A 26592-nucleotide genomic window follows, 5' to 3' on the forward strand; every position below is an offset into this window, starting at 1 on the left:
TTTTATATAGATGTTTATTCAGAGCTGTTTTAAGAAACTCATCTTACAAACACAAGAAAGTACTGAGGCGAGGTGACTTGTCTAGGATACATGGGTACTGAGAAACTTAATCTGCTAGTCAGGAAACTGGTGTCCTTCAGTTTCCCAGGCTGTTTCTGAGTTCGGGATAGCTGTACTATCGCTCATGCTGCAGAAGTGCACAACATCTCCACGGGACATGGTGACGGTCATTGTTGTAGCTCTGTACTGAAGTTCATCATCACCCCTCATCTCTTCCCTAGTACCTGGTATCCTTCATTGGAGTTCAAATTTTAGTTGCATAATAATAAGGTCTCATGGTGAAAAGGGTCTCACAGAATTTGTTAATCTGTTTTCTTTGTAGTTGAGATTGTGTGTTGTCTTTATAACTGCATGAGGCTTTTCTAGCTCTAATATTCTTGGACCCTATTTCCCTTCCTCAGTAAGTTCTAGACATTTTCCTGTTGGGTTTTTTGTTTGTTTGCTTACTCTTATTGATCCTTTGTGAATTTCACATCATGCATTCTCATCCCACTTATTTCCCTGTCTCCTCGAATTTGCCATCTGCCCTTGCAAACTTTCCAGCCAAGTCAATACCAAATTTAAAAGAAAAACCAAAATCAAACAAAACAAAGAAACAAAACAGAAAACAAAAAAATAGAAGAATCTTGTCATGGAATTTGTAGTGTGGCCCATTGAGTCACACAGTTTACCCTTTAGTCCACTCATCTTTACTTGCAAGTGTTCATTGCCTCCAGTCATTGGTCTGGCTCTAGGCCTCTGGCTTCTGCTACACCACAGATAATGAATGGGCTCTCACTGGGTCTCCTCTTGGATAGCCTGTTGTCCTGTGTTGTGGAGATCCTGCTGATTTGGATCTGTAGATTCGTCCCCTTCACGTGCTCCAACAGTTCATCGATGCGGTGGATGCTGAGGTGGGTCATCTCATAGCCCTTGTTCTGAGTCTGGGTGGTAGCTGGCTTGGTCAGCTCACTATCTTTCATGTCATACAGGGATGAGCCTCAGTTAGCTTACCCAGGGCAGCCTGCAGCAAGGAGCAGGGCCAGTTCTCCTGTTCTCAGGTCCTCAAATCTGGGTCACCCTCACTCACACCAGGGCCAGCTGTACTGTTTTTCCCTGCAAGGTTCAGGGCCCTCTCTCCTGATTGCTGTAGAGGGATTATGAGGGGGTGGCAGGGTCAGCTCTCATGCCCTCAGGACTGGCTTCACCGTGTTTTGTTTTTTCTTGCACCGTCTATGTCAGAAAGACACCTCCCTCTGTCTTTCTGCCCAGAGAACTTGATTTCACTCCCAGATTTCTTGAGGATTTCATTGTTTATCCTTGAAGCTCCTTAATATACTCAAGATAAAACAGTATCAGTTGTTTTATATTAGCTTTTCCTTACTAGGAATATCCAGCTTATATCTAGATTCAGTTTATTTCCCTAGAGTTAACCTTTTCTTTAATAAACACAGTCTCTTTCCTTTTTTCCACATATGACTATCTTATAACACATGCAGATTGTTTCGCAGGTCCTTTCAATGAATAGCTTTTCATCCTTAAGAGAACAGTTCATTTAACCATTAACAAAATACCACATTAAAATACTTTTTTTTTTTTTTTTGGCTTTTTTGAGACAGGGTTTCTCTGTGTAGCTTTGCGCCTTTCCTGGGACTCACTTGGTAGCTTAGGCTGGCTCATTAAAATACTTTAAGGCACTAAAATACATACATGCTGCATTGTCAATGAATGGGAGCATCATAAAATATACTGACTGAATAATAATGTAAAATTATTTTAGCTTTGATAGTGCATAATAATCTAACTAGCAGATTAGGGTATGTACAACCAGAAATGTACTTCTATATGTCCATCTTATCTGCAAGAACCTGACTGATGACAGTTTTGAAGCAACGGCTTTGGTCAGGTTGCTTCCTACTCCTAAGACGTTCACTTATTTCAAGTTTTGTTTCCCTTGACAATTTGTTCTTCCACAGTCAACACTACTGTATAGACATTAGCCTATATTAGCTTTTGATTTTCAAATGAAGAGCTTCAGAAAACATCTAAGAACATTATTTATAGTAATGAACATTTTTACAGTTTGAAAAAATGGAAGTTATTGCTGATGATCATTCTTCTTCTTTTGGAACCTGTATCTGGGGTGTCCTCTCCACCATCACGTAGCCAATCTCCACTCTAGCTCTGGTTAATGGGAAGCTGGTAGACCCATAAAGGGGCTTTTATATATATACATAAAATATGCAGGAGAAACACCATTATGAGTGGTCCATCATAAACTCACACAGGGAACCAAATATCAACTATAACTCTGCCAATAAAAAGGTTCCATGATAGGCCTATATGAAACATTTCCTTAGAGATTCCTGAACATATTAACAATCATAAGTTTTTCCTATAAGTAAAGATAAATTCATTGGTTTCAACATATCTTTTATTGTTAAGAATGTAATCATTTCAGTTTCGCTAAAGAAGTATTTGAATGGAAGTTTATTGAAGAAGAAGAAAAGATGATAAGAAAGAAAGAGAAGCCAGGCAGTGGTGGCGCACACCTTTAATTCCAGCACTTGGGAGACAGAAACAGATGGATCGCTGTGAGTTCAAGGTCAACCTGGTCTACAGAACAAGTTCCAGGACAGCTAGGGTTACACAGAGAAACCCTGTGTCAAAAAAAAAAAGTGGGGGGAGGAGAAGGAAGGGAGGGAGGGGAAGAGAAAAATAAGAGAGAAATGAGAGATGGGGACTATGTGTCAAAGATACACAAATAAAAAAATCACTGCACAACAGGGAAGGAGAAGAAAGAAAGGGAGGGTCTTTAGACACTGGTAAGAAAATCATGGTTTAAAAAAGATCTTTGTACATCCACATAAACCCACACTCAATCCTTCCACTAACAATTAACTCTAATCCACTATAAATTGGTTGAGGTTTTAAAGAAAACCCCACAAAACCTAATATAAAAATAATAACAGAGAAATAGTACATGTCATACTTTCTGCATGAAATTTTAGCTGACTAATGACATGACAAATCATCATACTTCAACTATAGAAGTCCTAATGATCAATATAAAAGTTTCCATCTCTTTACTGAAATCATTACTTAGTTATTGGTTTACCAACCCCCACTCAGCACTTCAACAGGTTGAAATTTAGGCTCAACACTACAGTGTTTAGCCCTACAAGTCCCTGCAGAACTATGTCTAACTATACACTGTACATGCATTTAGCTATGCTCTTCATCTGCTGCTCCTGCATACAATGCTAATTATAATTGAATTTTATGCAAGTAGAGTCTCCATAGTCTTTATTTGCATGTTCTGTCACATAAGATGGGGCCTATGCAGTGGCTCCTTGATCTTCATACAAACCTGAAATACTGGAATTTACTTATTTGCAGTTACTGCTGCAGCTTTCATAGACTATATGAAGTCAAGTTCCCACTTTAAAACTGGAAAATCCAATGGCTGGTAAGATTACAGAAAATTTAATAAAGTTATTATAGATAAGATTGATTAGCTATTTAGAAACTCTGACATGGAATAAATTATGACTAAAGATAATTTTCAGCCATAGCAAATTTACTTCATGAAGTCAGATAACGTGTTTGATTCTTAAATTGGACTGTTTAGACAGAATAGCGATATCTACTATTACTTTGGACATGTTATATCTTGCTGTTGCATTTACTCTTGTTCAGTTTGTTTTGAAAGAAATCCAAAATTTGAAAGGATTCTCCCAACGACTGATGGCAATTTTCTGTCAGATGTCTAGTTTCTGTTTAAAAACCATGTGATCTTTCATATCAAGGGTGTTAGATTATAAGTATAAAGGCTACATGCAGGTACATTTTGATTCTCTTGTCTTTCTGAATTGTAATATACTTAGGATAGGGGCAGCCTTCTGTTTCTGTGTATGTAGCAGATTACAGAGAACATGTAGAACACAGTCTCTCAGACTGAACTTATGTTCTGATAGTGTTTCATAATGACTTTGCCTAATGTTTTCTGTTAGATGTCTCATAAAATGTGCAAGTGTATATACATTTCTTCCTTGCCTTGTTTATTTCTATTTAAATAGGATTATAATAAAAGAAAAGCAGTTTGGTTCCAAGCATTTAATGACAAGAGTTAGAATATGGGAGTCTTCTGATTTTGAGTTTTCTGAAATTTATGTATTATATTTTTGTAACAAAAGATATTTCATTCAAGTAGTGAGTCAAACAAAAGAAACTTATCAGTAAGATTTTGAAAATCTACATGCCCATGAAAAATATGCAGAGATTCAAGGGGTTTTTTGTTTATTTGTTTGTTTGGTTAGACTGGAGTCTCATTTTGTTGGTAGCTGGTTCTAGACTCTGAATACTAACACTAGTAATGTCTGTGTGGAAATGAAAGCCATTGTCACCATAGGAAGAGTTCTGTGTTGAGTGTGTCTTCTAGGCCAAGTATGATGTGAGGCCTGCTAACTTCCAATGAATCTTTGTCTTTCAATCTACTCTTCCCTTCTCATGCTTGGAAAGCTGAGACCGCTTGGTCGGTTTCTTTGGTTGTCTGATGCCTTACTGCCAGCAGCATAGAATAAGTTTGGAATGACAGTGAGATGTACCTGATTTTGCTTTCTATGTTTATGCATAAGCTACAGCATATTACAATATTTATGAGATATGGCAAGTCTAAATCTCTGCTCCATCTGATGCTACCATAAATGTAAAAACCATGTCATATGACTATAGTCTTGATACCTGTGAAAGGCTTTTATTGTAATGATTCTATGATTTCATCAATAGACAAGTTATTGTGTCATTATGAACAAATTGATATTGTTGCGATTAAAGCAACAAACTGGAAGTCATAAAGGCTGTACTGTTTGGCTATCAGCCATTTCCATGTGTTATAAACTCATCAGATGTTGAGAAATAGCAGGCTTAAGCTAACTTCAAGTGTAAGTTCATAATCCAAGAGACAGCAGTCTGTAGTAGATTTGTGTTTAGCCCTTAGCTTGCTTAATAAAGTCTTAAAGCAAATTTATTTACTATCTTATATAAGAAACACATGTATTTCATTTTTGTTGACTAAAATTCTCTTTAGGACATATCAAAAAATTAGGGCTTGATAATGTTTTACCATTTTTATAGGTAAATGTTAGTGATGCTCAGTGTTTGAATTCAGCAACTTATATTAAGATAATATTTATCATTCCATAAGAAAAAAAAGAACAGATATAAAATTCATGGTCCCTGAAGAAAGTGAGAGAAGTAGCAGCGGGAATTAAAACTGAGTGAAAATTTTGCCATTGTAAATTCCTCAGTCTCAAATTCAAATTTTGCATATTAAAAAAAAATGACAGGATTTTTAAAAACTACTTCTATAATATGATGCAAACATCCTGGTAAAATGGAAACTTGCCGTTGTATACTATCATTTTAAACTTGCCTATGTAGCTATTTACTCATTGTCTTTAGTTAAACATGTGCAAGTCTAATCAAACTTTTCCTTTCATGGGCAGCTCTCAGTTCAGTAGGAAAATGCATTAAGAACTGGGCTGTCTGAGTCAGTGTGCAGCTCTGCCTTGACTCATATTGTTTCTACTCTTGTCTGTGTCCAAGGTGAATATTAAATTATTTGACATCTCACTATTTTCTTACATGTGAGAACTGAGAAGAAATAATTTAGTTCATATTGGGCTTTAATGTCAAAAGACTTTAAATAAAATGACCTGCATGTAACAACTATTTACATTTAAAATTCTGATAATATAGCCCTGAAATATTAATGTATATCTTACCCAGACTGTTTTTGTGATAAGACTAAGGGACCAGATTAATTGCTTTCTGTGGCCACACAATAATGTTGACCCTAGATCTCTGATAATAATAAGCTGCCTATCCACATTCAAATGTTTTGTCTAAGATTTTAGAATGCTGACATGGATATGAGGTTGGAGGGTTCACATGTGTGTAGGACCGAAATCAATGTCTCCTGGTGTTTCTTTCCTCAGGCACCATCCAGCTTGGTTTTTAGACAGGATCTCTCACTGAAGCTGGAGCTTGCCCAGTTAGCATAGGCTGGCTAGCCAGAGAGCTTCAAGGACCTTCCTCTCTCTGCCTCCCCTGTGCCCAAGCACATGTCACCGTGCACAGCTTTTCTTGCATTTCTTAGGCTCAGACTCAGGTTACCATGGTTGCAAGACAAGCAATGTGCCAACAAAATTACCTCCCTATCCCTGACATTAGTTTCTTTGGTTTGCTTTGCTTTTGAAACATTTTTGGTTTATTCTTTCAGTTTCATGCACACGTACACAAGCACTTTAATCACATCTCCTCACTATCCTCTTTCTTCTCATAATGAACCCCTTTTTCTAACAGGCCCCTCCTACTTCATATCTTTCTGTTTGTGTCCCATTACATCAAAGTATGGTTGGTTGCTTACATGAGCATGGAGCAGTTTAGCAGTTGCTAACCCAATGAAGCATATGACTCCCCCCACTCAGCAACTGTCACCTTTACAGAGGGGTTAGGACATTGTGGGCCCCTCCTCTATCCATGATGACTGTTGACGGCCACTTTTGTGCCATTAATCACCACTGTTGTCATACCATGGGTGCAGCAACCGTGTCTTATCCAGAAGTCAGTATTTCAAAGCACTCGTTCCCATCCTCAGGTTCGTACGTTCTTCCACTTCCTCTTCTGCAGTCTTCCCTTGAGGTGATATGTAGATGTCCTTACTAGGGCCAAACACTCAACAGTTGCTTAGTCTCAGCACCTTGACCAGTTCTCAATCTCTGCTTAATTGCTACCTACTGCAAATAGAAGCCGCTCTTACCCAAGTTCAGAGCAGCACTCGCCTATGAATATGTGAGTGTAAACATAAATATTTCATGCAGAGTTGTACAATGTGACTATTCAGCAAATGAACAGTAGTAGTTCTCAACCTTCCTAATACTGCGACCCTTTAATACAGTTCCTCATTTTGTGGTGACCCCAACCATAAAATTATTTTTGTTACTACTTCATAACTGTAATTTTGCTACTGTTAGGAATTGCAATGTAAATATCTGTGTTTTTCAGTGGTCTTAGGTGACCCTGTGAAAGGGCTATAGAGGTCACAACTCTCACAGATTGAGAACCACTGTCCTTAAGCCTATGGACAGTGAGCTTTTCTAGCCATGAGCTTTTTTTTTTCCCCTTTCATTTTTTTTAATTAAAACTAGATTCTTCTCTCATATAATATATCCCACCACAGTTTCCCCTCCTTCCATTCCTCCTAGCTTCTCCCCACCTCTTTTCTCCCCCAGATCCACTCCCTGTCCATTTCCTTTTCAGAAAAGAGCAGGCCTCCAAGAGACAACAGCCAAATAGGACAAAACAACACACAATAAGACAAAGCAAAAGCCCTCCTATCAAGGCTGGACAAGGCAATCTGATAGAAGGGAAAAGAGTCTCAAGAGCAGGCAAAAGAGTTAGAGATACACCTGTTCCCATCGTTAGGAGTCCCACAGAAGCACTAAGCTAACCGCCATAACATATATGCAGAGAACCTGGTGCAGACCCATGCAGGCTCCTGCTAGGTGTTCAGTCTCTGAGCCCATGTGAGCCCTGCTTAGTTGATTCGGTGGGACATGTTCTTCTGTTGTCCTCCATTCCCTCTGACTCTCACAGTCTTTCCTCACCCTCTTCCACGGGGTTCCCTCATCTCTGAGGGGAGGGATCCAACGGAGACCTCCAATTTAGCCATGAGTTTTTAACCCGGTTTACTGTACCAGGCATGAGTTCAAGCAGGCCTCAGATTCAACCAGAGAGCAGTTAGTTACCCCATAAGAGTCATGCCACTATTATACCAGTGACCACACCTTGCCTGGCAGGTTGGTGTTCATAGCTGGGCAAAACCATTGAATTGATTTTTCCCCTAGCAGCCTGCATAGCCTCTCACAGGACTGTGAAAGCTAGCTGGTAGAAGGGAGCTTCCATTTCAGTTTCAGTCGATTTGTCTGTGTCCCCCAGACAAAGTGTGTGATGCCTTCAGCAGTGGGATATTCTCAGCTAATTCCGGTGGAAAACCAGGAGCAATGGTAGTCGCCTGCATTGTTAGGGGCCTCTGGAATATCTCTAAGCAACAACTCCTACAAAGGTATCTCGGCTGGCACTGAGATCTTTGCTTAGTATCTTATGGCTTCTGGGAGGGGCATTATCTACCCATTCAAGGTATCTCCTGCAAACTTTAATAATATTTTAAAGTTAGCATATAACATAGTTGCTTTTATATATATATCCTTAGCACTCTACTAATTGAGCTATGTTCATAACCCTCACATTAGTTTTAAAAGAAAAAAATCAGTGGCAGAGCAGATCTTAGTATGATATTCAGTATCATTTTATCATTTCTTTTAAAAATCGTAATCCATTAAGTTGCTGCTATAATTTAACATTCCTGAATTGGTTGTGACATATTTTGATAATAGACACAGGTTTCTTCTGAATGCATGGTAGTGTACTTTTTCATATTAATCCTTAATTTTTTGTACTAACCTTCTCGTAATAGTATGTTCTGAACAGAGCCACAGCTTAAGTGCCAGTTTTTCCATGGAGCCTGGAAATGAAGATTTTAGTAAACAGCAATAGTAAAATAACACTATTTTAAGTCACAGAAATGGCATGAACAACGGGTATGTGTGCCAAAGCTTCAATTTTGCCAAGATACTGATGACTAGTATGTTTTGACTGCAATGTAGAGTAACTGTATAGTCTACCGGAAGATAAAGTAGAAAATGTGTTGTGAAGCTAGCTCGGGAGAGGACTTAAACACTTGAGAAAGAAGTAGGTGCATGGTTCAGTAGACTTTGTGGACAGAAGTGCACAGTTCAGTGGGTTTTATGTCAAGCTCAGGTGACGAGAGTTGTAGAGTTTGGCACACCTGTGTAAAGCGAAGCTCAAGCTAGACAGACAGGAAGACGCTGTGATGAGAAAGGAAGGGTGTGGTGAGGCAGGAACTGTGTGAGACCCAAACAGGAACAGTCCGCCTTGCACATCAACGGGAGACCAAAACAGGAAAATTGACCTCACCAGTTAAGGGTTCTGTTTCCAGTTAAGACAGTTAAGAGTAAGGTTATTTTTGTCCTGTGTAGCTTAAAGTTTCTGTTTGTAGTTCCTGTTTGTCCTGTGTTAGTAAGTCCTCACAAGTTAGTGTTTCTATTTGTAGTTAAGAATAAGTTCTTGTTTCTTAGATCCGATGTGAACTGCAAACATGTTTTCCTCCACTAGACTTGCAGCCCCGTTCACACAATGTACGTCCTTAGTCTTGTTCCTTCCCTTTCACTGTAGTTTTCTAACAGTGTCTAACAGCCGACTCTATCCCCCTGTGAACACTTCATCTCCCCTATATAAAGGACCTCAAGAGGCCAGCAGGCACTGGTCTCTCAAATCCCTGCTTGGTGTGAGACAGCCAGTTGGCCAGTCCCAGGTACACCCCTATACCTTGCTTTAATCGGACAGTCATGGATTTGGTCTTCTCTCCTCGAAGTTCTCAAGTTTAACAACTGAGGCCAGAAAGTGAGCCTGACACCAAGTTCTGGTGACTTTGTCAGAAATAGGACAGAGGATTTTTATGTTTGTTGTAAGACAGGGTCTCTTTGAATAGCCCAGGCTAACCCAGAAACTCACTATGTAAAGCAGGCTGCCCTGGAACTCAAACTCAGAAAGATCTACTTGCCTCTGCCTCCTGAATGCTAAGATTAAAGATATCCACCACATTGCCTGGCTCACATCAAGCTTTTTTCCTGTGTTCCACGGACAGAAGTCAGTTATCAGGTGGGTAGAGCAAGCACCCTTACCTGCTGAATCAATTAACCTTTTCCCTTTTTTGTTTCTTTTCTTATTTTAGAACTTCCCATACCCTTTTACTCTCTGCTTTCTCTAGATTTAAGCCTACTGTTTGGGTGCCTCTTCATCCTGGCTCCACATGGCATGTTCCTAACTATTGTTAGGGTCCTGTTCACGTGCCTCTCCTGCAAAGTCATCTCTTACTTAACCTGCAGTAATCCTTCTTTCACTAAATTCCTACATGCTTCACTGATTTCTTTGTTATTTTATTTTTTTGAGACAGGAATTCTCTGTGTAGTTTTGGTGCCTTTCCTGGGACTCACTTGGTAGCCCAGGCTGACCTCGAACTCACAGAGATCCACCTGGCTCTGCCTCCCAAGTGCTGGAATTAAAGGCGTGTGCCACCACCTCCCAGCTTCTTTATTATTTTTATCATGTACTGTTTTCATTGTTGGTGGACAAGATTTCTGTCCTTCTCTGCAGTTGAAGCTCCTTGAAGAGTGTGTGTAGGTGTTAGTGTGCTAACATAGAAAGGTTTCTATGTTAGCATAGACTGGGAATTACAGTTTCTAATTCCCTCAGTGGATGGTGGTGTGACTACAGGCGAGATTTGTATTTACTCTGCTTAAACTCAGCCTCTGACCTATACTCTGCCTGTATTATAGGATATTAAGAAGACTAAGTCATGAGTGAAGTAACCGAATTGAAGAATTGATTGAAGTTAGATTCCCATCTCTTCTTGCTTATCTTGATATCTGTGCCTGTATCGGGAGTGGTATGTGCAAATATTAGAAATTGTTGACTAAGTTGGTAATCTCTAGTAAGAAGGAAAAGTAGTGTAGATTTACAACATTAAAATGTATACATAATGCAGTTACAGAATTATTTATTGGTTAATAGTGTTGTATTCAACCTGTATTAAAATTCAGATGAATACATAATTAAAAACATACCCAATTAGAAAAAATCTTATCTTAGACTTTATAACAGCAGGAGGCATTTATAAAGTTGCTTTCTCTTATTAGTCTAACAGAAAGTGGGCTTTGAAGAGGCTAAGGACCTTTTTTAGACCCTGAAGCGGGCCCATAGTCTTGGCAGTACATGCTGACATAGACTTCAAGATTATAATTTTCATTTTTGTTTTAGCAGATTTAAATATATTTTTGTGCCAATGGATAGGAGAATTATGTTCTAGAGAATGTAAGACTGGGAATCCCTAAAATTAGCCTGTGATTTAAAGATTAATTTTTAAAGTTATACTTCATTCCAAGAGTATGGATTCCACAAGCCTTGACAAATGTGGTATTTTACTAGTCTGAAAGATTTTTACAGCATTGGAAACCCTCAATCACTTGAAAATTTTCACACAGTGAGCAATTTTTAATAATGCGGATATCTACCCTCCTGCCTCACTTTGTCCTTTTTGAGTTCAGTTTATGTTCAGTTTATGCCACATTACATCAACAAGATATCTAAATCTGTTACTATTTAGGGATAGATTTTTACTTTTTGCACTTTCAAAATTATGAACAAAATTAAACCCGTATATACCAGGGGTGGCTTTCATTTAAAATTTATAATGACAAAATATTCCCGGATGATAAACAGCTCTAAGCAATAGTGCTATTTTGAATGTCTGCCCTACACACCTAATCGATATTTTTATTGAATCTGTATTGTGTGCTCAATATTTTATAACCTTTCTCAACTATAGAGTGGGACGACTGAGTCTCAGAGAAATTAAATAACTTTTAAGTCACTTCTCAGCTGATTATTGATAGAGTTGACTTTTAGATCCAGACTGCTTAATCCAAGTTCATTTTTTCTTTTTTTTTTTTTTTTTTTTTTTTTTTTTTTTTTTTTGGTTTTTCGAGACAGGGTTTCTCTGTGTAGCTTTGCGCCTTTCCTGGAGCTCACTTGGTAGCCCAGGCTGGCCTCGAACTCACAGAGATCCACCTGGCTCTGCCTCCCGAGTGCTGGGATTAAAGGCGTGCGCCACCACCGCCCGGCTCCCAAGTTCATTTTTTTAGTTAACTGTCTTCTTTTCTGGTGCAGTAGTGGCTTACGTGGCGTAAACTTTCTTAGCCTCATTCTTTATATACTTCTAGTTATTCTCAGAGCTGACGTATCTGGCCTGGAAATGCAGCATTTGCTCTTCAGCCCACAAAATAATCTGTACCTCAGAGATCTTAGTTTTCAAGAAACATCCTCAACACGACCGAGTTACTTCCCCAAATGAAAACTAGCATGATAAAAGGCTGGAGTACTTAGCAGGTGGAAGAGAGACTTGGTTAGTGTTCCTTGTGTAGTGATTACACAATTCAGTTATACTTCATGCTGGGACTTCTAGCATTGTGTCCCCCAAGCTTCAAGAAAGAAGTGATTGTATCATCTGAGGTGTCTATAAGAGCCTGAAGTTGGCATTGATGGAGAGTGCCAAGAGGAAGTGTTGTATGTGTAATATGTACTTTAACGCTAACCCAATGGGAAAAAAAAGAGCAGTCTTCTCTCAAGATAGGTAATGGTTCCACCATCAGGTACATGAAAAAACGGACTTGTCCGAAGAAGCGATGGCATCTGCTTCATATGTGAGAGTGTGTGAGTGAGTCTATTGAAACATCTGACCTGCTGTCCATCTAGATCAGAGTCCTTGGCATGTGGCCAGGCAGAATTGCAATATTCCTTAAGAATAAAGTACATACCAGATTGGCAAGACTAGGAACAAAATATGTAAAAATACCTTGGATATAATTTAATATTTTTTACATGTTGAAATAAAAATATCTTGAATATAATTAAGATTTTCTTTTTAAATTTTAATAATCTTTTAAGTGCTTATGTTATATCTTATATTTCTTTCATGCAGCATTCTCTGACTCTATCTGGAGATGTGTAATACTTAGAAAGGTAGGGCCAAACTCAAGGCAAAGCATCCACACTAGATTTGGAAATAGCTGTATAGAAAGAATAGTTGATATGAGATTAAAGTGTCACTACAGAGGCCATATATGACTATTTAGAGAATGACTCTAACAATTTTGAGTTAAAAGAATGAGTAACCAAGACAAAGAGAATTGGGAAATCTTGACTCCAGAATGCTGAAAAGTCCGACTCAGATAGAATTTCAGAAAGGAAGTAGTTAACATCTTTGAATGACAGTGAGACCATCTGGAAAGAGGAGATCTGAACATAGGCCATTGAATTTGGTTGGTGTAGAAACAGTTTCAGGAGACTGTAAGAGGGGTAGATTGCAATAGATTGTGAAGCAGACTGTATAAACTGCTCTTTCCAGGATGGAGTCCATTTGTAAAGATAATAATCACTTGATTCAAGCAGACTGTGGAGAAATTTGAGTTTGTTTGTTTGCTGAATGAAAAGATTAGTGAGTAAGAGTGCTTGATTGTAAAGGAGGAAAGGTAATTTCTATAGTAGAATGCTAAACATTGGCTCTCAAACCTCAGTGTATACTGGAGTTATCAGGGGCATTTATTACAATGGCAAATCCCCAGGCATCATCTCATGTCAAAGGTTACCCTTTTCTGTAAAGGTTTGTCTCTTAGAACAGGCCCCTAAAGGGACAGGGGAGAACTTGAACCATATTCAGTTTATTCCAAGCAGTTATGTCATATCCACTGGGTCAGATGATTCAAGAAAATTAGAGTTCTGATGAGGACAGTAGTAAAATGACTATCCATATAGTATCCAGAATTACTATGATGTCAAATTACTATGATGTCGTTGTAGACCATGAAGTGGAAGTGGCTTTGATGATTTTAAGAGTGACTGCAAGCTCAGTAGAGATGAAAGACTGAAAACATTTAAGAAGTCGTGAACTTAGATCAGAGAGGGTAGTTTTGGAATTTATTATCTCGAAAGCGAGTGGACACCAAATTGGGCGTAGAAGGTTGGAAGAACTGAAGCAAGCATGTGTTAAGGGCTTTCAGTGTGATCAACCTAGTTCGTGTTAATAAGTACTATGAGAGGACTCGGGACCAACAGGAAGCTTTATGCACAGAGGTGTCCATCCTTTTGACATGGTGACGCAACATGATCATCTGCAAAGTTCATACTCAAGAACTGTGAAATTACATTACAAAAATAGATTGCAGAAATCTCCTAATGTTTTAAGTGGCTTTGTGTTGGGCTACATTCATAGCTGCCATTGTCACATGGGGCTGCTGGGTGGATGTACCTGCAAAGTAGGGTCGGTGTACAACTATCTAGACTTCAGGTTGCCTTGAATAACTTGAGAGGTCAGGGTGTGGTATCTGTTTGAGCTTCCAGTCTTCTGTGAGCATCCTTGATCCAGTCTGGTTTTCCTGTAATAGAATGAATACTTGTCTTTTAAGGATATACTATGCCTGACTTTAACTGGGCACAATTGACTCTAAGGGTTTGTGTTAGTTATTACAGATAGACAGACAGACAGACAGACAGACAGACAGATATAGGTATATATACATACATATCTGTATATATTCTTATGCAGCTTATGGTTTTCAGTGCTAAAAGGCCAAACAGGCTAATAGCTTTGGCAAGAGTCCCTCTTTAGTTGTGTTACCTGGTGAATAGCAGTGTTGAAAGCATGATTAAAAGACAGATTATGTCGCTGGGCAACAGTGGCGCACACCTTTAATCCCAGCACTCAGGAGGCAGGGCTGGCAGATCTCTGTGAGTTTGAGGCCTGCCTGGCCTTCAGAGCAAGATCCAGAACAAGCACCAAACTACACAGAGAAACCTTGTCTCAAAAAACCAGAGAGAGAGAGGGAGAGAGGGAGGGAGGGAGGGAGAGAGAGAGAGAAAGAGAGAGAGAGAGATATTATGTCTTGAAACAGGAAGCCAATGATAAATTCGAGTAACACAATGCCTTCTAAGGATAACCCCCTCCAATTAGCCTAAGGACTTCCTACCTCTTAAAGGTTGTTTTCTTCCCTATACCATGACTGAGGACAAACATCCACCCCATGGACCCTGGGGGAGTAATAAACCATAGCCAAACTAGGGAGCATGACATGAATACTTAATAATCATTGTCAGGAAGTAAATTTGAATCTTCTGCCCTAAAACTGTGTTTCAGGAACAAGTCACTTAGGTAATGACTTGTAAATTAGCATTTGCTTTTAATACATGATACAGCATGTTAATTATCAGAATATTTTGGCCTAGAAGTTTTCATGAGAGAGGCAATTCCATGCCAACTATGGGATTAGATGAGTTTTAAAACATTGGAGCGGAGGAGTTACATCAGAACAGGGTCTCACTTTGTTAGCCCAGGCTCCCCTGGAACTCACCATACAGCTTAGACATGCCTTAAACTCTCAGTATTCCACCTGCTTCAGCCTCCCAAGTGCTGAGATAACTTAATGAGCAAACTGTACAGAGCTAAAAATCAAATGAATTCTTAGAAGTTTACCTGTACACCTGCCATGGAATAACTGCTTAATAAATGGTAATTACTGGTACATCTTCAGTAAGTTGAGAGGTTTTGAATTCAACCTGTATTATGTATATCCAGATTTGATGAACACAGAATCCTTTTTGTGTGCCGGGTATAGTGGTGCGTACCCACAGACAGTAGGAGGAAGTGGGGGATTTTGTGTTCAAAGCCATCCTGAGCGATGTAGCCAGTTCTGCGCCAATCTGGGATACCGACAAAGACCCTATCTTCAAAAACATGTATTTTTAAATTTTATTTTAACACAGGAGCCCTGCTCATCGAGACTAGTGTTAAACTCACTAGTAACTTAGGGAAACAGCAGGCCAGTTTTCACTTACTCTATTAGTTACTTTTCTGTTGTGACCAAGGCACTGTATAGAAGGGTTTCTTTGGGGCTTATGGGCTCCAGGGATCTAAGAATCTACCAGCGTCACACTGGGGACGTTCAACAGCTGGCAGATATGGCGAACAGGAAACCAAGAGGGTAAACACGAAATGGCGCGATTCTGAACTCTCAAAGCCTGTATCCAGTGACATTCTTCCTCAAGCAAGCCTACATCTCCTGAGCCAAAGAGCACCACCAACCAGACACCAATCATTCTAATGCCTGAGACTATAGGGAACGTCTCATTCAAACTGCCACATCTGATGTTTAGTATGTTTGAGACGGAAAATATTTATAGGTGCTTAGACTGTTACTGTGAAAAATGACAACTCAGGAGCAGCCTGTCCACAGGTGCATGTACATAGCAGAAGACTCATTATGTTCCTTTGATTTACACCTACAAATAAACAGTTGTGTCTTTGCCAACCCTGTTTCCCTGTCGGTGTATTATAAACTCACGTATCTTCTTTGCTTTACAGTGAAGAGCTCAGGAAAGAAGCAAGGCAACTGAAGCGGGAACTCTTAGCCGCGAAACAGAAAAAGGAGACTGCAGCAAAAGCAGAGAAAGAGAGTGAAGGTGAGGGCTCTGGCGGGTCACATCATCTTTTATTTACGGGTGTGTGTGTGTGTGTGTGTGTGTGTGTGTGTGTGTGTGTGTGTGTGTGTGTGTGTATTTGTGCATATTTGCATGTGCACTGACTGAGGTGCACACATGGAGGGCAGTATTAGAAGTTAGAGGACAAGTTCAGATCTTAGCTTCAGCTTGTTTGAGGTATTGTTTCTTGTTGTTCACCACTGTGTACTTTGGGCCAGCAGGCCAGGGAGCTTCCAGGGATCTCCTTGTCTCTGTCTCTCATCTCACCATACAAACACTGAAAATGCAGACGAACACCCCCATCTCTGGCTTTATGTGGCTCCAGGGGATGCTAATGTAGGTCTGCACACTTGTGATAAGCACTTCACCTCTGAGCCATCCCACCCATCCCATTTATGTCTGGTTTTCCTCTACAATAAGACAGAAAATCAGATGCATTTAAAGGTCATCAAAACAGTACTCTACTGTTATACAAGTTTCTATATTCTATGAGTCACGGTGATTTTTCCTTAAAAAAAAGGAGAAAAGACCAGCTTCAGAGAAAGCTAGTCTACTTTACTAAAATCTTTGTAACTATTTCACAATAAGGCATGTAATGTTCAGTTTCCAGAATTACTTCTTGGAACCCTTAAATCTGTTTTCTTTTTTTGTAATCATGTGTTATATTCTAACTTCCCATTTTAGCATAATCGTAAGTCTTGTTCAGTCGCCTCTAAAGTGTGTAGTAAATTTGCTGTGACATGTTGCTTTGTGCAGACAGCTTCACCCTCATGCTTTTGTAAAGCGCGGAGTGTTTTCATCTGTTAGATTGTGAAGTGGTTATTGGAGTTCTGCTTAAGAAAATAACATGCGTCATGTATCTAGCCTTAAAGAATATATGTGCCAATACAAGACTGTAGTATATCAATTGCAGAACATACCATTGTAGGCAGTAAAAGCAGTACCCTGTAGCTGCTTAAAAGATGCAATTCAGAGAGTATTTATACTGTATCTCCCAGTGGCTTGAATAAAGACAGGCCCTTGATGAAAAATTCAAGTCACTGGAGTATATATTTGAATAAGTTGCTAAAACTTTAAATCATCCATAATAGCCCAAATTGTAAAGGAAGAGATGAATTTATTCATGACTAACTCATGTAGTTAAAATATAATCCAGAGTGGGAATAAGCTGTATTGGCAGTATAGGTGTGACGTAAGTTTAGTAAGGATTATTTTCTATGTAATTCTCCCAAGGGATTGTTTGTTATATTAAAACCATGTTAAATACATGATAGCATTTCTGTTGGACTAGAAAGGTGTTTTGCTTAAGTATGTTATTCATTTTTTAGCTAATAATTATGAGTACCCACATGTTTCAAAATCTGCTAGAGCATGATTTGGGGTTGGCAGTAGGGTGGATCCTGCTCTGTAGCTCAAGGCCTAGAAGGAGAAGAGAAGGGCAGCAGATGCCCGCTGTGCTGGCGCTGTTATACGACCTCACCAGATGTGCGGTGAACATCTGTCTGCTTTTGAGACACCAAGTATAACTTGGGAGAGGAAGCCTGAACTGGCTTCCTTTACGAACGAGAGGACTCTTTAAACTCTGGTTTGGTCTATATGTAAATGAAAACAAGCCATGTTATACAGTCTTTGTGTCATAATTAGAGATTTGTGTTGGTGATGATTTTCAGCATTTTAATTTTCTTTAAATCATGTAGAAATAATTGGACTTGTCCTAAATCTGAATGATAAAACTAGCTTCCAAAAATGTGGGTTTAGTTGTTTGCTGATGTCATTGTGTTTTCTAGTCTTTCAGGGGGATCTGTTTTTAAAAATTGTTTTATTTTTAAATGATTTTAAAGCATATTTACTTGATTTCTAATGACCTTGAACACTTTTTTCAATTTGTTTATATTTGTGTGTGTGTGTGTGTGTGTGTACGTACACGTGCGCGTGCATATGCTCATCTTCCCTGCAGGTGTGCAGGTACCACAGAGGGCAAAGGGGGCATTGGATGCCCTGGAGCTGGAGTTACAAGTGGTTGTGAGCCATCTGATGTGGTGCTGGGAACGAAACACTGAGAAGGGGTCCTCTGGAAGGGCAGTAAGTTCTGCTGAGACATCTCTCCAGCCACAGGAATCATAACGTTGAGATATCTTTGCTGGCAGTATTTAAATAGTTAAGTGGGCTATTTATGTATTTTATGTCGATGGGTGTTTTGTCAGGACAGCAGCGCCCTATTTTATTATCACCGTGTGTGCTGTGTGTGTACTTCGATGCAGCCTTTCCTGGAACCTACTTAGGATGCACATTATGGGATTACCTTTTCCTTGGAATTGGGTATCCTCTAAACCTACTTTGAACTTTTAAAATTGGCATGTATTGGTGGAATGATAATAGAAAAATGATTATTCTGAAAGATTAGTGAATTTCAGAAAACACATTTTATATTTGAAGAAAAGTATTGTATGCAAATTTTAAGCAAATGGAACTTCTCCCTATGATTATAAATGATACCACAAGCCATCTTATAACACAAGGTTATAGAAACAAAGTAGAATTTGAATATCTTTCGGTATATGTTAGAACTCAGCTAGCCTTCCCAGACAATAGATATTCATCCAAGGTTAGAACTACATGAACTCTAGGAAGAAATCCAGAGGTTCTTGTGTGTGTTTCTGTATAGTAAGGTACACACATGAAAAGAAGCTGGAAAGTGTTATTTGACCTTGACTTTGTAGAGCTATATGAAAGTTGAGCTAAATATTCTGATGAACCTATTCAGGAAAGATTTGTGATTGAGCTGTGTGGCTGCATGTCTGGCTTTTGTAAAGCATCTTTATTTCAGTCCAAGACTAAGTTATCTGAGTGTTATGGGACCTGGGTGATTTGTTCTTTTGAACATGTCAGCTGTATATCATAGTTTAATTCACTAATAAACTTAGATAAGCAATAGTCTAAAGCCTTCAGATAATTTTGAATGACAAATTTTTATGTAATATAGATCTGTCTTCCATGTGAATTTTCACTAATGTATGTTACTATGCCTGTTGGTCTGGAGAGACCAAAAATACATTAACTGTGATAATTCTGATTTAATAGTAATTCTGGTTATAATACTTCATTCTTTATATAGTAGTACTAGTCACTATAAGAATATTTGGGGGCTAGCAAGAAAGCTCAGCAGGTAATGATACTTACTGCATAAGCCTGGATATAAATCCAGTCCCCAATTCCTTGTCAGGGTAGATGAAGGGTATGAACTTGTTCCACTGAGTTGCCCTATGACAACATACACACTGCAGCCCAAAGGTGCGTGAATGTCCTCACACACAGACACAGACACACACACTAAGAATGCTTTAAGTTTTAAAAGAATTTTATAATATGTAGTCTCAAAATAAGTAAGAAAATAGGAAAATTCCTACTTTCAGTTACTAGCAGGGAAAATATTTAAGCCCCAGTTTTCTTATTGTAAATCTAGGGCTATACACCTTATATAACCTTCAGGCTTCTTATTATTAAGAAAACTTTTGATAAAATTAATTTTTAATAAAATTACATTACTATATTAAAAATAATAATTTTAAATTTGCAAGAAGAAAAACATATAGCTATTCCTGCTTTCTTTTTTGTTTCCTGCCTAAAACCTACAAATTGAAAATATGAGTTTTAGTACTTGTTAGTATTATGTAAAGCTCATGGTTGATATGGCCATTTTTAAACATGTTATAAAACTCTTTAAACAAACTTCCTTTTCATGTTTGTCAGTCATATTTCTATAAAGACACTCTGTTTGAAAGTGTGAATGTATATACCTTTTTAAGTGTCCAATGACAATAATGTCCTGGCCTTTTGAATGCATCCAGCAAGTGTGATCATGTACTGATGACAGACATTTCCTTTTAGAATTTAGGGTATGATAGTTGAATTAAAACACACTTGGGAAGAAACATGAAAGACCAAGAAAGCCTTGCATTCTAATACTTGTGCATTAAAATACTGGTTCGAGTCTTACATGAATGGACGTTCCCCCATTAAGTCAGGTATTCTCATGGATATGATGTTTACTTCAGGGTATGGCCATCTTAGGAAACCTTTGATTAGGGTTTAATTACTATTCCTCTGAGTTTATAATCTTTATCTAGTTTCCTAATCCAAATTTATATTCATAACTGATGACTTGAGCTTAGTCATTTTAAATCTGCTCTATCACACTAGACAAGTTACTCTGAAATCTGACCTCATGATATTTTTTCCTTATAGAGATAAATAAGTTTGCCATCCCTTAAGCCATACAATATTATCAGTTAATAGACATAAGGACACTTAAGGAGAAACACATCATTTTGTCACTTGTCTTCTATTTACTTTTTTTTTTTTTTTTTTTTTTTTTTTGGTTTTTTTGGACAGGGTTTCTCCGTGTAGCTTTGCACCTTTCCTGGGACTCACTTGGTAGCCCAGGCTGGCCTCGAACTCACAGAGATCCGCCTGGCTCTGCCTCCCAAGTGCTGGGATTAAAGGCGTGCGCCACCACCGCCCGGCTTACTTTTAATTTTTATTCCATTCATGTATGTGTGTGCATGCACATGCATGGGTACAGACATACCACAAAACATGCTTGTTGGTCAGAGGACAACTCGCAGGAATTGGTTCTCTCTTCCTACAATGTGAGTTCTGGAGATCAAACTCATGTCGTTGGACTTGGTTGCAGCCATCTCACTGGCCTGTTTACTTTTGAAAGACTGCAGACAATACCTAAGTGAATGCTTCAGTAAGTAAAAGAAATCAACTGTCAAGGAATAAAACCATAAGTACAGTTAAAATTTTCATAATAGTGTGAGATTGGACCTTGCAAAATTGAAAATGGTTCTTTTTCTTAGTCGATTACAGAATCTGCAGTAGATTCTAAGAGCAAACACCCCAGTTTAGGTAAACAAGGGACACAGTGTTTGGTTTAGATACCAGCAAAGTCAAGAGAGATTTACTGCAGGACACTCGTGTTTACAGCCGTGGAGTCCCGTAAGTCCCACTGTAAGTCACCCTGCCTTGTGCATAGGATTACTGTGAGAGGTAATAAATTTAAAATAAGATTGATAATTAATGGGTGATAAAGTTGGCTTCTTGTGTTGTCTCTTTCAAGTTCTTTAATAAAATATATAATCCTCTTCACTAAATTATGTCTAAATCCTTTCTGGGTTTTTTTAAGTTTCTCCATCTTAGAACTAGTAACAAACTGAACATAGTACCATAGAGGGACAGGTTGGGACATATCTTTAATCAGCTTTAAAGAGATACGGTGTCAGAGCCTTCTTGGCGTTCTGAGCAGACAATCCCTGCTCTGTGATTCTTGCCAGAAGTGAGAGGAGAGAGGCAATCTGAGCCTATAAATCAAGGAAGAATTCCAAAGCCTCTTAAGGAAACACACCTCCAAGGTGCAGAGCACCTCTGAGCACAGCAGGCCATTTCATGTTGCCCCTGACTGTCTCTTTAGTGGTGCATTGATCAGAGGAGGGGCCCTCACTGAGTTGTGACAGTCTGTAGTATTTAACTGCTTCCCGTCTATCTGACACAGGATGTTAAACTAACTCACTCATGGGTGTTACGAGAGACAAACCCCCATGGAGTGTTTGCTTTCTGCTAACCTAACAGCACACGTGGTGAGTTCTATGAGCAAATGGGTCCTTTCCCTAGCTTGTCACACTCTTCAGGCCCTACTGAGTCTTCCCCCAACCCCTTAGAGGCCAAAAGTTCCAGAATTCACTTTCTTCAATAGTTGCCTCCTAATTTAGTTGTTAATTTTAACTTTATTTTAATGAAAGGTGAAGTATATTTGTTTGATTCATAGATACCCTTCCAGGCCAACAGTCATTCTGTTTCTTCTCACTTAGGTTCAGAACAGTTTAAAAAAGTAATGAAAATGTGGGCAATTGTGTCTAAAAGGGTGAATGTGCCTTGTTAGGCTTTCTGTGGCTGTGATAAAATACCATAACCAGCTGCAACTTTGGAAGGAAAGGGTTTATTTCATCTTATGCTTTGGCATCACAGTCCATCATCAAAGAAAGTCAGGGCATGAGCTGACATGGGCAGGAAACTGGAGCAGAGGCCATGGAGGAACACTGCTTCCTGCCCTGCTCCCCATGGTTTGCTCCTCCTGCTTTCTTACAGCACTCAGAACCACCAGCCCCTCAGTGGTACCACCCACACTGAGCTAAGGTCCTCACACATCAATCATTCATCAAGGAAATGCCCCACAGGCGTGCCCATAGGCCAGTCAGGTGGGGGCATTTTCTCAGTTAAGTTTCTTCTTCTAAAAGAATTCTACCTTTGTGGTGATATTTTATTTGTGCTGAAATGTGGTGATATTTTATTTGTGCTTTAATAAATAAAGCTTGTCTGGAGGTCAGAGGAAATAGCAAGCCATTCTAAGTTAACAAAGAAGTCAGGTAATGGCAGCACATGTCCTTAATCCTATCACTTAGCAGGCAGGATCTCTGTGTGTTCAAGGCCACACTGGAAACAGAGCCAGGTATGGTGGCACATGCCTTAAAATTCCAACACTAGTTAACCATGGAGGTCTGGAGGTCTGTACGGACAGATAAGAAGTGTCAGAGCTGGGCAGAAAGAAGTGATGTAGCTGGACAGAGAGAGCAAATCAGATGGCAGAACAGCAAGGCATATGTGCGTGGGTAGACAGGAAGTCACAGCGTTTGGAAGCTGCAGAGTTGGTGAGGTAAGGTTGGCTGTGGCTTTCCCTAGTTCCCTGATCTATCTAAGGCTTTCACCCCTATATTTGGCTCCGTGTTTTTTATTTAATAAGACCATTTGGAAATTTATCTACATACCTTGTGTAAAGTAGACATAAAACTAACATAGTGTGTGGTTGTATCTCAGTTATTTTTTTAAGGAGTAAATTAGCAAACAGAAAGCTACCCTGTGAATCTTTCTAGCCCACTACTTTGTGTGTGTCTTTGTTTTTAATTCTGTTACTAAAAGCCATACTGCCAGTGTGGAGTATGCTTCTAACACATGGGACAAAGTAATATGTTCAGTAAAAGTCTTTAGCAGATGTCAAGGTGTGTATGCCAGTAGTTATATAAAGAATCAAATCTTTTGGTAACATAAATGAGAGACCCTCTGTGAGTCCATGGTTCTTGGGGACAGCCATGTCACATAAGCAAATCACTGGTTGCAGACCTCTTCCTGATATTCCTAGAATGAAAGCATGCTTCTCCTTTGGTTATTAAAAGTTGGAAGGTAACTTTTTTTTGTGATGAGAAGTCTGGAGAGGAAATGAATAAATAAATGTACAAGTGAGCAAAAAAGTTGAAGTATCATGACAAATATTGTGACTCTTAGCTGTAAGGCCAGCAGGCAGGAAGCTGAGGAAGGAAGGTCTGGAGTTCCAGACCATTCTAAGCTTCATAATCACAACCTATTTCAGAAAAATAAGTAAATGAATCAAATTAAGTAACATATTCTTTATAGGACACTAGAATTGTAGAAGAGTGTAAAGATAAAAAAGATCACCCATATAATCCTGTTGGCCAACACAACTGTGGTTAATATGTAATACTTATTTTCCCAGATTTTGTCTTAATGACAGAAACATCATACTTTTGCCCTAGTAATATGATTTTCTTATAATCTGTAACATGCTTTTTTAAAAAATCTTTTTATTGAAACTGACCAACAACTCCTAAGTGATCAGTTTGCTTTAGAAATATTTATTCTCAGTTCTTGTAGCCAATATAAAGCATTGAGCATAATGGATATAGAAACCATATGTATAAAGAAAAAAAAAAAAACTCCTCATGACCTTCAGCTCTAGGGTGTAAAATATGTGTAGTGTCGACAGCCAAGGACTCCATTCTTGAGAATTAAATTATCTTTACTGTTCACTCAAAAGAAGAAAAAAAATCATATTTTTAAACTGTCCCTAATTGATTTGGTAGTATGCCATCTCTTCCGTTCTGAAATGGCTTATGATAATTCAGCAAGGAAACAGTGGAGTCAGGTTAGCTATTTGGATCCTAAATTGAAATAATTTTAGATTTTTCCACTTAGAAAGTAGAAGAGGTGGTGGTGGTGGTGGTGGTGGTGGTGGTGGTAGTGGTGGTGTGTATGTCTCTGTATGTGTATGTGTACTTGTGTTGCTCAATTGTTTTAGTATTTAGATTCTCTCAGGAAGAACTAATATCATTAAAAGTTTGATTATAAACAGTGTTCCCATTTGGAAATACACTCTGTGCCAGGCCTAAGTCACACAACTGTGGAGCATCTGGATGTTTGGATTTTTCTGTTAACACTAGCATGAACTGGAGAGCATGGGTTCTCTTCATTCTCTTTTACGTGATGCTCTGGAAAGTTTTTTAAGAATTCATACTCATATGTCCTCATTAAGAATTAGCTTACCGGGGCCGGGCGGTGGTGGCGCACGCCTTTAATCCCAGCACTCGGGAGGCAGAGGCAGGTGGATCTTTGTGAGTTCGAGGCCAGCCTGGGCTACCAAGTGAGTTCCAGGAAAGGCGCAAAGCTACACAGAGAAACCCTGTCTCGAAAAACCAAAAAAAAAAAAGAATTAGCTTACCTCAGGTACCTTTTTTTGTTTTTTTTTTTGTATCTTTGGCTGTTCTTTTAGTATAACATCCAAATAATCCAATTCAAATATTCCTACTAAAAACTAATTCCCTCTCACAATGAAATTATGTTTTATAAGGTAATTTTACAAGATTTTCCATGTTAGCTTAACTATTAAAATATATATTCTACTAAAGAATTCAAGACACAAAATCAATAAAATGCTATAATTTCCATTGGTGGCACATACCATTATCAGATCTCCATTTTTGAAAGTCAATTAAGAACACAGCCTCTGAAGTGAGAAAAGTCTTGGTTTGAATCAGCTGATGATCTTGAATAAACTGTCTATGACACTCCTAGCAGGTGTCATCACTGAAGCTAGGTCTTGTTGCTTCATTTTGTCATTCCTTCTCAATAAATTTGTTATCACAAATATTGACCAGAATAAAATTAGAAATCTAGAACAGTCTCAGAATTAAACACAGTGCATCTCTAATTTTTAAAGCTTTGTATTTGTTCAAGGCTGGATCTTTTTAACCAAATTGTCATTATATAGACTTTCCAAGTATTATGGAGGTTTCAGTGAGGTTGCTTATTTACATATAATTCCTGAAACCACTTTTCTACCTCTGAGCACAGCTTCACATCTTCACCTCTTTCCAAGTGATTGCTTAAAATTAATAATGACCCAAATTAAGTATATCATAACCATCTCCAGGGGACTCCAGAGATGGCCTCGCAGTTAAGAGTACTCGCTGCTGTCACAGAAGACCTAGATTCAGTTCCCAGCACCCACATGTAACTCTAGTTCCAAGGGATGAATCCATTGCTCTTTCCTGGCTTCTGTGGGCACTGTGTACTCATTACACGTGCAAATGTACGGGCAGACTCTTGCATATAAAATAAAAATAAATCAGTCTTTGAGGGGTGGGAGGAGTTGCATGGAGCCAGGCTTTCAGGAAGAGGTGTGTTTACTACATAACTGTAATACCAATTCATATGGTTCTTGAAAGGATTGAATCTGAGACGGTAACAAAATCCCTTCATGTGTTCTCATCCTGTCCTTCAAGTTCTACAGTAATGTAGACTAAAGAGCCTTTCTTCTGTTTATTCCCCGTTAATGAGAATACAAATTCAATATTCTCACTAAACTGTCTTGATGAGTCCATAACAAAACCCACCCTTTCTTATTTGTGTCAGGTTTCTTGGACAGTTCTATTGACCAAAACACCTTCCACAATTTTTTGCCTATGAAATGTTTGTTCTTCATGTCTTACCTCAAACCCTTGACATTAATATATTTCACATTTATTGCTGATCTAGTAAACCAAATATTGTCATTTCTTAGAAATGATAAAAATTTCAGTTCTAATCATAAAAAAATCATTTACATCAGACTTGCTATTTTTGTTACACACAGTGGGAGTCTACATTTGATTTTCCAATCCATGTTTTAGTCTTTTCTACAGTCTAATCATTTCTCCAGGATAATTCATAAAACAAACATACTATTGAAGTGTCTGTCCTCTAGGGCTTACATTCCAGTGGGACACTGAGTGACTGTGGATTGTCGGTGAAGAAGTAAATACACAGTATAATGACAGGTAATGGCAATTCTAGCTTTCAGATGTCAGAAAAAGTCAGTTCTCAACATTTCTGTGTTATAAGGGAAATTGCTAGGTTATGGATTGCAAATAAACAAAGAAAAGGCTGAACTTGCTTCAGACTTACATTCAAAGAATGCCTTTTCCATTTGCT

The 26592-nt window shown here is 38.6% G+C and overlaps 1 protein-coding gene across 1 annotated transcript in view; it reads left to right on the forward strand.

Annotated features, from left to right (window-relative positions):
* The window catches only part of Cwc27 (CWC27 spliceosome associated cyclophilin), a 178772-nt gene that overhangs the window by 86312 nt on the left and 65868 nt on the right, over positions 1–26592 (forward strand). Inside the window, exon 11 of the mRNA XM_006982703.4 lies at positions 16157–16254. Coding sequence (XP_006982765.1) covers positions 16157–16254 — 98 coding nt within the window. The remainder of the gene's footprint in view (positions 1–16156; positions 16255–26592) is intronic.

Source organism: Peromyscus maniculatus, chromosome 15, assembly GCF_049852395.1.
Source record: "Peromyscus maniculatus bairdii isolate BWxNUB_F1_BW_parent chromosome 15, HU_Pman_BW_mat_3.1, whole genome shotgun sequence".
Taxonomy (NCBI): Eukaryota; Metazoa; Chordata; class Mammalia; order Rodentia; family Cricetidae; genus Peromyscus; species Peromyscus maniculatus.